This window comes from Lissotriton helveticus, chromosome 9 (genome assembly GCF_964261635.1).
Source record: "Lissotriton helveticus chromosome 9, aLisHel1.1, whole genome shotgun sequence".
NCBI lineage: Eukaryota > Metazoa > Chordata > Amphibia > Caudata > Salamandridae > Lissotriton > Lissotriton helveticus.
The window spans coordinates 1,087,633,724-1,087,647,628 of record NC_136070.1 but is presented as its reverse complement, the minus strand read 5'-3'; the positions used below and the strand labels follow the sequence as shown (position 1 = coordinate 1,087,647,628).

The 13,905-nt window shown below is 43.2% G+C and overlaps 1 protein-coding gene across 1 annotated transcript in view; it reads right to left on the bottom strand.

The window, feature by feature from the left end:
• The window catches only part of SUCLG2 (succinate-CoA ligase GDP-forming subunit beta), a 600,661-nt gene that overhangs the window by 243,614 nt on the left and 343,142 nt on the right, over positions 1-13,905 (bottom strand). Inside the window, exon 9 of the mRNA XM_078661482.1 lies at positions 9,439-9,581. Within this exon, the coding sequence (XP_078517608.1) occupies positions 9,439-9,581 (143 nt within the window). The remainder of the gene's footprint in view (positions 1-9,438; positions 9,582-13,905) is intronic.

The window sequence follows — 13,905 nt, the reverse complement described above, 5'->3', positions numbered from 1 at the left end:
AAATGCTATGTACAATCCAGGAGATAACAGGATCTGCATTGGCAAGATGCCTGGAGTAGCACTTTCGTTTCTTTTGGGCCAATTGGTAGCTTCCACCGAGGGCAGAAGGATGGAGAGAATCAGGTGGATACTGGAAATGGGAAAGGTATCCAAGACGACCCATGCTAAACAAAAGGACTTAAACAAATTATGGGGTACATTGTTGGAATACTTGGAATTACTATGCTCAAGAGACTTGGATCACTTATTACATTTGGAGGAATACAAACTACAATGTTTCTATACAAAGGCTACTGGAGAAAGGCACTAACTAGCCCAACGTGAGGTTCAGATTCATTTGAATTGCCCAGACGCTCTACAGGATAAGATGCAGTGGGGGGGGGGGGGGGTTGTCTTGAGGAAAGGGGAAGGGAAGAAGGGTGGGGGAGAAGTGAAGGTATAAAAGGAAATAGGGGGGCATTGGGGGCGTTGTTTTGTTAATTGATTCAAATGGCAATAAAAAATGTATTCAAATGAAATCTTGCAACTTGCGTCTTACTGCAGTTCTATCCTTTAGGGTCATGTTGTGCTTTTTTTTAACCGACGACACATTCCTGTATTGAATGAAAATCACATTAAGGGATTATTATTCTAACATTTAAGAATTCAAGAAGATTGCTACGATGCGGAGCCAGGCCTACAAGTAAGTAACCATTACTTCTATCTTAGGATGTTCAAGAGCATCACTCAGTATCGGGAGAGTAGCTACAGATAGGTTACTGAGGGTAGTTATGCACTCTAGCACTTTGTCGTGGTGCCAAAAAGCTGGTAGATATACAACAAAAAAGATCAAAATAGAGAGCTATTCATTCATATTCAGGCTGCAAAACAAAACGACAGGAGAACTGATTCTAGGCGCTCTCTGACAGTTGATGGGAGCTTATGAAAGCCCATTATCTTTGCACTAAAATAATGATGTTGTTTCTGCAAGTGTTTCAGTAAACTATCAGTGAACGACTGTTAGACGAACCTTTTCCTGACCTGAAAACAACAGTGGAAGTCTGCAATATCCTAACAAATACGCACAGAAAATATTCACAATAACAAAGACATTTTGGTAACCAATAAAATATTTCACTTAATAAAATACATGTGGTAACTCTTTCCAATACCCTGTCATGTATGTCATGCTGAATGCCAATGAACTTGGATGTTACATAGGAACATTATACCCTGAATTCTTGGAATGAAAAAAGAAGATATGATTCTTGTGCCCGAGTCTCAGGCAATCCAGGATCAATATTACCTTGTTCTGAGTCTTTCACCATTTAAAGTATCCTGAATGTTACAACAGCTGTAGCCACATCTACAGAAAATAAAAGGGCCTCTTGGATAGTTTGCATAAAAAAAGTGGTTCAAATCTACCCTTTACCTGCAAGTCATAATATCTACATCTCAAAAAGTTAACAAAAAAGTAAACTTGATAGATTAAAAGCCAATTAAATTTCAATAACCATTCTTGTATCACTAAACTGAATTTGACTAAACTAAACTGAGATGAGATGAGATGAGAGAAAGGGGTTGGAGAAGTGACTCTCAGCTTCAATATGTTGAACAATAGGTAAACACAATTCTGGTACCCTGTTTCCGCTCTATTAGTAAACTTCACGGCAAATTGGGTGCACTCTTGATGACTGTGTCAGTTTACATCTTTGTGTTGTGTTTTGTTTTTGGAGCTCACCTTGTCTGTGGAAGCTTGGTTTACTGCAACAGCCTTTATCTGGCCTTACATCAATACCAGAGTAAACAAAGTAACCAAATCAGACTGTGAGTGATAATCACACATTCCTTGTTGAACCCAGAGAATTACATGACATCGGGTAAACAGGTCCAAATATGGCTGCTTAACCAAGGGCAGTCACTGTTTTGGTGAGACAAGCATCAAGAAGGATCTATAAAATGTTTCAAGCCTACATACTATACAGACTTATTAGATCAGTTTCACTCTAAGATTTGAATTACAATAAGATGGAAAACAACAGTCATGGAGTCGAAAAGGGACAATTTGCTGTCATGTAAGAATTTGGATCACTCACATGACAGGAGATACACCAAGACTGTACAGAAACCATTATATAAGCATACAGCAACAGACAGAAATACACATATTTCTAGCACCACTTCTCCAGTGCAAAACAGAATTTCTCGTTAAACCGATCATGGAACCATGGTAGGAACAATGGCTTTGCTTAGAACAGTCTTTACTCTCATCTTAGGAGTGGACATAAAAGTAAACATTTTTGTGCTGTGTAAGGAAGGACTGATGTGATGATGTGAACAACGTGTGAGTACAAAGGGATTTTTAAAGCAAAACCAGTGGTAATAGCTACATAAACAAACATTTGCAATGCAATAGGTCTTGCATTCAAGCAAGTTTGAGCTATTGGCATTGTAAATGACAATGCCTTTTATTTATGTTTTGGGTTTTAAAACATAAATAAAAGGCATTGTCATTTACAATACAAATAGCTTAAACTTTCGCAAATGTGAGACCTATTGCATTGCAATAAAGGGCCTTCTCGACCACTTGTTAGATTGGAAATATCAGAGGAAGAGACCGGCCTGCGACGTCTTCAAAGTAGTGATAAATAGTGCAGTGAAGAAGATGTGTAAGTGTTGTAAATTACACAGACACAAAGTGTGAAGTGAAAGTTACATATTATCCGGGCTATAAACACTAACAAAGTGCTCCAACACCTTTTTCTCTGTGATTGCACTGTCGCGGCTCAGGGGGAAGAGCGGGAGAGGGGACTACTTCCTGCCCTCTCAGTGATTTGAGTGTGCAGTGTGGCATTGCGTAATGTCATTGCTTTCTTTGGCCTAATAAAAAACACTCCAGCTAAAGTAGGGCCCTGGCTTCACCTCATGGTGCAGGGCAGGCTGTGCTTCATGGAAGGCATGGAGGGATGGAGGGAGGTTTGGGAGGGACGGGTGGTCTTGGCCGCAGCTCTGACTTCGTACAGTCCCCCTGCTATTACTAACGAGCGAGAGGTGCTGAGTGGTGGTGGTGGTATTAGTGGTATTGGTGGTAGTGGTATTGGTAGTGTTGGTATTGCTGGTGGTGGTATTGGTGGTGCTGGTATTGGTGGTGGTGGATTGGTGGCAGTATAGGTATTGGTGCTGGTATTGGTGGTACTGGTATCGGTGGTGGTATTAGTGTTAGTATTGATATCGGTGGTGGTATTGATATTGGTGGTGGTGGTGGTGGTGTTTGTACTAGTGGTATAGTTGGTGGTGGTGGTGGTAGTATTGGCGATGGTGGTGGTGGTATTGTAATGTATTGGTGGTATTTGCGGTGGTGGTAATTTTGGTAGTATTGGTGGTATTGGTGTGGTATTGGTGGTGGCATTAGTGGTGGTATTAGTGGTGGAATTGGTGGTGGTTTAATTGGTGGTGATGGAATTGGTAATGCTGGGTTAAAGTGATTGAAAGTGGGCGCCCGTGTTACCGGGGCGGCGGTGCTGCTTAAAAAAACACAAGCGGTTTCAACTGAAGCAGCGCATGTCCGGCCTGCAGTTAGAGAAATTCAATAAAGTAAATAGCGCCTACAGACAAAATAACAGGTCCCGTGTAACAACAGAAGTAAAGGGGCCAGTAGCCATCGGAGGTTACAAATGAAGACAAGGCCATACTAAGGAGGGACTAACAAGCCTATTAACGAATCCGAAGGCAGCATTTACGAAAGATAATGACACAAGCCAATGAAAAATATGGGCGGAGAGTGGGCGCTGGTCCCAAAGGCGAAACCGATTGCATTGCAAATGCTTGTTATAGCCTAGAGTTCTCATTCCTCTACTCTATCAAAAAACAACCATTGACAAAGTCTTGTGGGGGGGGGTTCTTCTCTTTTATTAAGGCAAATGTGTTTGCATTTCAAGTATGAAGATGTTCTGTACTGCTACATATGGCAGAAGAGGAGAATGACATTTCTGAGTGGTTTCAGCAGAGATGGCAAGAATGTTACCTAAAGACTTTGGAAACTAAATGGTGAACATGATGGCAGTCAAAACTAAAACATCCAACTCAGCATTCTCTTTCCATGGTCCTGAGAAATCGTACTCCATGAAGACACCAGGTACCTAGCTTCATTGCTTGCATTCTGAGACTTTTAAACCTAACTTTTCAAATTGACATATGCGTTGGCAGCGGGAAATCTGACACTTCTTTGAAATTCAGACCTGCAAACATCCTCTGTTGTTTACACTGGTTTCTTCCCCTCATTTTGTTTCACTATGTTGTGGGCACACTGTTGTTCTACATAAGTGATCGGACACATTTAAATATTAGAATACATAAAAGTTATTCACAAGCAATAATTCAAGGGCAAGAAGAGTGAAGTTCATAAATGCTTGGCAAATGTATAATTAGTTTGGGATCCAAAAGCTCTATTTTTAATGCCATAAAAATATCTCAACGTGTTTCTCGTAAGGAAGAACATGGTTCGAGGGGTTATTCAACAATCATCCCTATAATAGAAAAAAAGAGTAGCACCAACATTTAAGGTTTTTTGTACCTAGTAGGTTGTAGTGAGGGTATGAATTCTAATTGGATACGTGGCTAAATCTCATTTCACCGAACAATGCTGAACTAATCGAATGTTTTGCTGGGGGAGCGACCGTCTGGATTCCATCCATCACGGTCGCTCCCCCAGCTCTCCACTCGCTTCACAGAAGCCCTGTGCCAGTTGCCTGCCTTGCCTGCCCGGATTCCTGCTGAGTGCCATCCTGCTACAGCGCTTTCATCATCTAACTGCGCTTGGTATCGTTTCTACCCGCATTGCTTTTCAGACCTAATAACATTAAGTTAGAGCGCTCGTTATCGCTAGTGTTCGCATTGCTACATTGTATCTAATTGTGTAAAGCGGCGATTGTGTTTGCCGGTAGAGCGTCTCTTTAGTTCCTTAGTAAAAAGAATCTTTTAGTGAAGCTCCGGCTGTGCCCCACTTTCAATTTCATTCTGGGCGGCCATTTCGACTTGTTTGTAGTTTCACCCGTGTCTCCTCCCAGACCACGCCTCCCAGCTGACCCTCCCACACACTGATACACAACACCAGTCCCGTCCTCTCTTTCCCTGTGACCGTCTGGATTCCATCCATCACGGTCGCTCCCCCAGCTCTCCACTCGCTTCACAGAAGCCCTGTGCCAGTTGCCTGCCTTGCCTGCCCGGATTCCTGCTGAGTGCCATCCTGCTACAGCGCTTTCATCATCTAACTGCGCTTGGTATCGTTTCTACCCGCATTGCTTTTCAGACCTAATAACATTAAGTTAGAGCGCTCGTTATCGCTAGTGTTCGCATTGCTACATTGTATCTAATTGTGTAAAGCGGCGATTGTGTTTGCCGGTAGAGCGTCTCTTTAGTTCCTTAGTAAAAAGAATCTTTTAGTGAAGCTCCGGCTGTGCCCCACTTTCAATTTCATTCTGGGCGGCCATTTCGACTTGTTTGTAGTTTCACCCGTGTCTCCTCCCAGACCACGCCTCCCAGCTGACCCTCCCACACACTGATACACAACACCAGTCCCGTCCTCCCTTTCCCTGTGACCGTCTGGATTCCATCCATCACGGTCGCTCCCCCAGCTCTCCACTCGCTTCACAGAAGCCCTGTGCCAGTTGCCTGCCTTGCCTGCCCGGATTCCTGCTGAGTGCCATCCTGCTACAGCGCTTTCATCATCTAACTGCGCTTGGTATCGTTTCTACCCGCATTGCTTTTCAGACCTAATAACATTAAGTTAGAGCGCTCGTTATCGCTAGTGTTCGCATTGCTACATTGTATCTAATTGTGTAAAGCGGCGATTGTGTTTGCCGGTAGAGCGTCTCTTTAGTTCCTTAGTAAAAAGAATCTTTTAGTGAAGCTCCGGCTGTGCCCCACTTTCAATTTCATTCTGGGCGGCCATTTCGACTTGTTTGTAGTTTCACCCGTGTCTCCTCCCAGACCACGCCTCCCAGCTGACCCTCCCACGCTCCGCCCCCTCCACACTTCATTTATGCCTGATGTTCCAACGCGCAGCGTCCACGCGCTACGTACACGCCGAAGGTGCGCCAAAGGTAAGCCCGTCTACGCCCGTCCGCGCCTGGACCGCGCCATACCCCCTGGTCCTCGCTTTGCCCAGCCCTCCCGCATTACCTACGATGCCTCCACCCTCCTAACCCTTAACCCCGGCCGCTCCCCCAACTGCGTCCAAGCCGCTCCTGGACACACCCATGGACCTTTCTCATGCTACTCCTGCAAATTCATCGGTACCGTCACCAACTCCGCTACGATCACACCTCAGATTCCCGACACCAACCACCTACAATGCATCCTTCTCAACACCCGATCGGTCCACAGGCACGCCATTGACCTATGGAATCTACTAGACACCATCTCACCAGACGTCGCCTTCCTAACAGAAACATGGATGAACGCTTCCTCCGCACCAGACATCACCAATGCCATCCCTGAAGAATATAAGATCACACGCAAGGACCGTACCGGCCACACAGAAGGAGGAATCGCTATCGTCCATAAAAAATCAATCCACATCTCAACCAGCTCTGACGTCAATCTCGCCAACTCTGAACACCTTCACTTCCAGATCCACATCGACCCCAAGACCACACTCAGAGGCACCCTCCTCTACAGACCACCAGGACCCAGCGCAAAATTCAGTGAAGACATCACGGACTTCATCACTCCACACGCGCTCCCCTCCAAAGATTACATCCTTCTGGGAGACCTCAACTTTCACCTTGAAAAGCACAACGACCGCAACACCACCACCCTCCTGGACAACCTCGCCAACCTCGGACTTAAACAACTGGTCACTTCCCCCACCCACATCGCAGGTCACACACTCGACCCTATCTTCACCTCCAGCAATCATGTCTCCTTCAGCCACACTACGGATCTCCTCTGGACTGACCACAGCTGCGTTCACTTCACCTACAACAAGCCGAAACCCATCAACCACCCCCAACCAACTCTGCAAAGAAACTGGAACAAAATCACCATCGACCAGATCTCCTCATCGCTCCTTCTAAACACCCCAGCCCACTCCTCTAACCCAGACCAAGCCGCCACCAACTTCACCCTATGGTTATCCAACACCGCCGACATCCTAGCACCACTTAAAAAACGTCAACGCAAACCTGGCAGCAAGAAGGCCTCATGGTTCAATGATGATCTTAAGAAGTCCAAGAAACTCTGCCGCTCCCTTGAAAAGGCCTGGAAAATAGACCCAACCACTAGCTCCAAGGACGCCTTCAAAATCGCCACCCGCACACACCACCAACTAATCCGAAAGGCCAAGAAAACAGCATTCAAGGATCGACTAGACAACAACGCCCACAACAGCAAGGAACTTTTCAACATCGTCAAGGAATTTACCAATCCCTCGGCCAACTCCAATGACATCACCCCCTCTCAAGCCCTCTGCGACTCCCTGGCTTTATTCTTCCACAACAAAATTGCAGACATCCACAACAGCTTCGACAACCAACCCAGAGACCAACCCACCCAACCATATGCTGAACATTCTCCCCCCTTGAACACCCTTAACGACTGGAACCCAATCTCCACTGAGGACACCATCCGCCTGATGAACTCCATCCACTCAGGATCCCCCACAGACCCATGTCCTCACCACATCTTCAACAAAGCAGACTCCGCCATAGCACCGCACCTCCGAGACGTCATCAACTGCTCCTTCAACTCCGCCACCTTCCCGGAAAGCTGGAAACACGCTGAACTCACCGCCCTTCTGAAAAAACCCACTGCGGACCCCACCGAACTCAAAAATTACCGCCCCATCTCGCTCCTTCCTTTCCCGGCCAAAGTCATCGAGAAAGCTGTCAACAACCAGCTCGCCGCCTTCCTCGAAGCCAACAAATCCCTCGACTCCTCACAGTCCGGCTTCCGAGCAAAACACAGCACTGAGACCGCCCTCATCGCAGCAACAGACGACATTCGAACTCTACTGGACAATGGAGACACAGTCGCCCTCATCCTCCTCGACCTCTCTGCAGCCTTCGACACAGTCTGCCACAGCACCCTTTTACAACGCCTCAGAAACATCGGAATACAAGGAAAAGCACTTGAATGGATCACCTCGTTCCTCACCGGAAGAACCCAGAGAGTCCGCCTTCCACCATTCAAGTCCGAGGCCACTGAAGTCATCTGTGGCGTTCCACAAGGATCCTCACTCAGTCCCACCCTCTTCAACGTATACATGAGCCCCCTCGCGGCCATCGCCCGCCAACACAACCTCAACATCATCTCTTACGCGGATGACACGCAACTGATCCTTTCTCTCACCAATGACCCCAGCACAGCCAAAACTAACCTACACGAAGGAATGAAAGAAGTTGCCGAATGGATGAAACACAGCCGTCTGAAACTGAACTCAGATAAAACAGAAGTCCTCATCCTAGGTACATCCCCCTCTGCATGGGACGACTCTTGGTGGCCGGAAGCCCTTGGAAAAGCACCCATCCCGACAGACCACGCACGGAACCTAGGCGTTATCCTGGATTCTTCACTTTCAATGAACAGACAAGTCAGCGCCGTCTCCTCATCCTGCTTCAACATTCTTCGCATGCTCAAAAAAACATTTCGCTGGATCCCCACCGAAACCAGAAAAACAGTCACCCACGCTCTGGTCACGAGCCGACTGGACTATGGAAACACCCTCTACGCAGGTACTACCGCTAAACTCCAGAAGAAACTCCAACGAATCCAAAACGCCTCAGCCAGGATCATATTAGACATCCCGCGTAACGAACACATCTCTGGTCACCTGAAAGACCTCCACTGGCTACCCGTCAATAAGAGGATCACTTTCCGACTGCTAACCCACGCACCCAAATCACTCTACGACATCGGACCAGAATGCCTCAACTCACGACTGTCCTTCTACACCCCCTCCCGCCAACTACGTTCTTCCAGCCAAGCCCTCGCCAATGTACCTCGCATCAACAAGACCACCATGGGAGGCAGATCCTTCTCATACCTGGCAGCTAAAACATGGAACTCACTCCCCACTTACCTTCACCTTACCCAGAACCACCTAGCATTCAGAAAGCAACTTAAAACGTGGATATTTGACAAATAATCCTCCTCCCCTCCCTAAGCGCCTTGAGACCCTCTGGGTATGTAGTGCGCTATATAAATTCTTTGACTTGACTTGACTTGACTTTTAAGTTGAATGCACTATTACCAAACATGAAACAACATCTAACCCTAATCAGACTACAAAGCCTATAAATCAAAACACCCAAGCCTCACTCTAGACAAAATACTTCTCATTACACCGTTGTATTTAATGATAATATATCATATATCAACATGCTTACACAAGCATATTTAAACAAGAAAACGTGTTATGCAAGTTTTCCAATTAATATCCCAATTACAATATTATATTACCTTAGGATCAGCAGTGAGCAATTTGAATGCCTGATATACTTGGGCCTCTTTTACACCACCACCAAGATCCAAGAAGTTTGCTGGTTTGCCACCATGAAGGTCAATTATATCACATGTTGCCATGGCAAGGCCTGCTCCATTCACTGTTTAAGCAAGAAAAAAAATGAAAGCATAAACAAAGTGAAGCCCAAGGCTTAAAAAAATAATGGGATGCATATTCTTGTAAAATTATAGAATTCTTTTTTTTTATGACCAAATGGGATTTCACTAGCTGCTAGATCTAGTGGATGCTCAACAGTAATTGTTGCAAGTAGCAAGCGTTCGGATTAAAATATCTAGTTTCAAGTTTAAAGCTCCATAAGCGGTGACCAGGTTTTCAAAAATAGTTTTTTTAAGTGGGCCTTTAACACATTGTATGGCAGACTAAAGTTTTTTTTGTAAAAGTACCACATTTGATACCGCCATTTTTACATGTTTGGACATAATAAATACATCTGCAATATACGACCAAGATCTTTTCTGTTGGGTACATACAGCAAACTTGAAATTCGTCCGTTCCATGTTCATCACAACAAGGGCACTTATAATGGGATCAACATTTTAATTTGAACAGCTTGCATGGGGTATAACATTTACAACTTAAAATTGTTGCAGACATAGGTTAACAGCTCTAACATGATTGTTTCTTATATCGATTGCACATGCAATCTTGTGTATATGAATGACAGAACCTAAGTTCATGGACCATTTACCTGTCTAATGCTCAAATGCCACGCTCAAATATAGCTTGTATAGGTTTTTTTCTTATTATTAATGCCTTTATTCCTGCAGGCAAACAAATCAATAAGAATTTGTTCCAATATTTGTAAAACCATATTGGCGAACGAAATCTCTCACATGCAAATTCTTAATGTGATTTTTGGTAGGTTAAATTCTCTTTGGGGGTGCTCAAATTATCTTGATAAAGTTTAAGCAATGTAGTGCCCGTTTATCTGAGATAGAACCACTAAAGATATTAAGAAGAGATGAATTACCTCGCAGAGAAGTGTATCTGCTAGCCGGTATCATATTAAACATTTTGCACCTTTTTTCCATATATGTCGGACTACAATAATTAACTTAAATCTTATACTTTTGAAATATTTCGAATCAAAACATGTCATGTACCAACCACAGGCATTGCGCCTGATCTTAAAAATAAAGAAATTATCGGGAGCGTCAGTAATTAAACAATGCGCCTATTGGATTAACCAGGCCCAATAATACAATATCAAATCAGAAAGAGTCCATCCGTCCTTTTCTGCAGGAAGTTTCACAAACTGAATGGCTCTCCTTGCTTTTTAATACCCCAGTGTGAAACTACCAACCATAGAGTCTACACGAACAGACCAAAATAGATATAAGAATTTAGTTAAGATGTTAATGTTCATTATATGCAATCAGTCAATCAAGGAAGAGTCTGTTCCTTAAAACTGCAGCACAATTTTTAAGGCGACTTTTATGATTTATGTAATATATGCTCTAAATTACAACCTACTGTTATACCCAAATATATTGCTTCCTCAACCACACTACTACCTACCTTATCCAATTTGCAAGTATTTATGTTGGCTCAACATTTAATTTCTATGCTGCCACCATTCCAAATAGCATAGACACTTTTGCAAAGGCTAACACTGCCAAATTCACATAGGTGGAGTAAACTGCTATGTTTAATTGTCATTATTAAGGAGGAAGGGTTCAGCATTAATTTTTCAGTGAAGGGACAGTGAATACGGCTCTAAGTAAAAGAGCCAACAGCACTGGAGGAATGGGACATCCTTAACCGATCTCACATGTAGTTAATATGCTTGCTATGAGCTTTCTCACAACAAAGACCCTTGAACTGGGATTTTTTAATATGTTTGTATATGTCGAGAATATACATGCCCAAGAACCCATCTTTTTGTTTTTCATTTCATTTTCAACAAATCAGCATAACAGTATTCAGAATTATGCATGGCTTTGGTGGGCAGACACAGGAGGTATCCAATAAAACAATATCAATGCACATAAAACATATTCCTCCCTTCCCTCACGCCCCTCATCGTCTAGTAACAATATAGGTATAGAGTTGAGGATCTCAGCAAATAAAGTAAAAGATTAAGAAAATGAAAACAGAATGTACCTAACAGCAACAAATTAAAAAAATACAATTCAACTTGGGGGAGAGAATCACAAAGATACCACAGCTTGACAGCCACACACATGTATTTGCAACGCACAGAGTAAAGGTGATTCGGACACACCTCCATACACCTTCCCAGGACCAGCTGAGTAAATCGCGCCCCCCCCCCAATCACATATTAGTTTAGGTGCTTTATTAAGCAGGTGCAGCAAAGATATGCATACATGATCATGGCATCGACTAACATACGAATTCTTAAACAGGTAGATCATCAGACTTAGCATTTATTTGAATCATTATTATGTCCTAGTGTAGGATAAGGTGACCCAAATTACTGCTATTATCTATTCCAGCACAGATTCTCACATCATGCAGCCTATAAACCAGCATAACAGTTTATTCTAAATGGTTCTAAGCAATTTTCCCAATAGTCATTGCTCAGGGAGCCACTGGGTGAGCTGTATCCACAAGTTCATTGATTACTGAGAGGACCCAAGTCCAAAACTGCAATATTATCCCTCAATCCCAAAACATGTAATAAAAGTTAGCCTGAGAGGCTCCGCATTGTAGACATATATCAGGGACCGCCGAGTTAATTTGAGCGAATCTGGCCAGAGCTAAGTAGGTTTGATGCAAGTAATTAATATGCGTGAGCAAAATTGCACCAGCCCAAGAATTTCTCATACTCGCCGCGTCTAACATGACAATTGTGTGGCTAACAAGGGTAGTAGTCTCATGTCGGGGGGGGGAAAAAGCCAAGTTGTACAGTGGAGACCAACTGTTGGATAACTTTCGCTAGGCTAATCACAACAATTTGAATACATTTTGACATTAGAGCTGATCAACAAAATAGGTCTATAAGAGCTACATTAACATGGGGATTTATTTTACTTATTTGAATACTGCAATGTTGATTTTATCCCAGCAGGCCATCCTTATGCGAAGTTTGAGCATTGTATCCATCTTGCACCACAGCACTAAGAGCGTATCCCTCAGGAGTGCGAGCACGGCCAAGACAAGAGGAAGTTGGGCGTTCGCTTCACCAAAACAGTCTTTTTTTCAAGCACAATCAGAGAAGAACTCCATTCTATTGATCTTGCCCATAATGCTCCCTTCAAAAGTTACTTTGAACGGCAAAAACAGCAGAAGGCACAAAGCAGCGGCTGCGAACAGCAAGCTGCCATCTTTTGACAGCCTGTCGAGAACCACAGAAATTTTCCTCTAACTGAGCTTACACAATTTACTTAATAAAAAAGTGCAAAACTGTTGTTCGTCATTTCTTTAAAAAACAGCGTATGTTTATTTGTTTTTAGATTGCCTTTTCTGAAATCTACAGCTGCAGTCTTGAGAAATGTTTTCTTTGAGCTAATTTTTGTTTCAGTCAACTTTTTTAAAGTTTGAAAACTGATATGGTTTTTCTGACAGTCATTTCTATCTTTTTGTGAGATGGAAGCTTATTCTGAAGGCTAGATTTGTTTTTTGTTTTTTAGATCTCGAGGAAGGGTCACTCTGAAGGTCTACTGTCGTGTTGTAAGCAGGGCAGAAACAATGCTTCTTTATAGTGTGCAAGAAAAATAAATACCTATTTATTTATTATTCGCAGTAGGCACACCTCTTTGGTTTAGGTTCCATTTACTTTGAATCATATTTTTCTAAAGATAAATTCGAGTGTTGCATTTCCAAGTACAAGACCATTTTACAGATTTCGCTACAGTACCCTACATTTTCAAAGCAAGACTAATAACGTGAAAAATAGGGCAAATGTTATTTCAAAATGAAAAATTGGAATAAACAATGTGCATCGTCTAGAATAGAACACAAGTTGCACGCAAAGAAATGCAGTTATGTAATGTTTTATATCAAGCACAGATATTTGACTACTAGCTAATGAATTACAAGTGCTAACAACATAAAGTATGCAAACTGTACTCTTCACAAAATAACTGTATATTCCTGGCTTGTTTTTTTATGAACAGCCAACTGTAGTTTAGATAAACACTAAATCTCATATCGTATATATTAAAATATCTCTAACGAATAAGTTACTTACCTTCAGTAAGGATTTGTCTGGCAGAGACAAGATCTAGCCTTAAATTCCTTACCTTTCAATTATCCCAGGCGCCAGACTGGATACGGAAATTTTTCTACAGCAGTACCTCTGCGCGTCAGTAGAGAGCCTCGAGCGAGTTCGTAACAACGTCGTCCACCGGATGTTACGTCGACAGAGTCCATATAAGTCTCCCCTGACCGCTGATGTCAGTTTCTTCCACAACTACTTTAGGTGCAAAAACGTGGAGCCA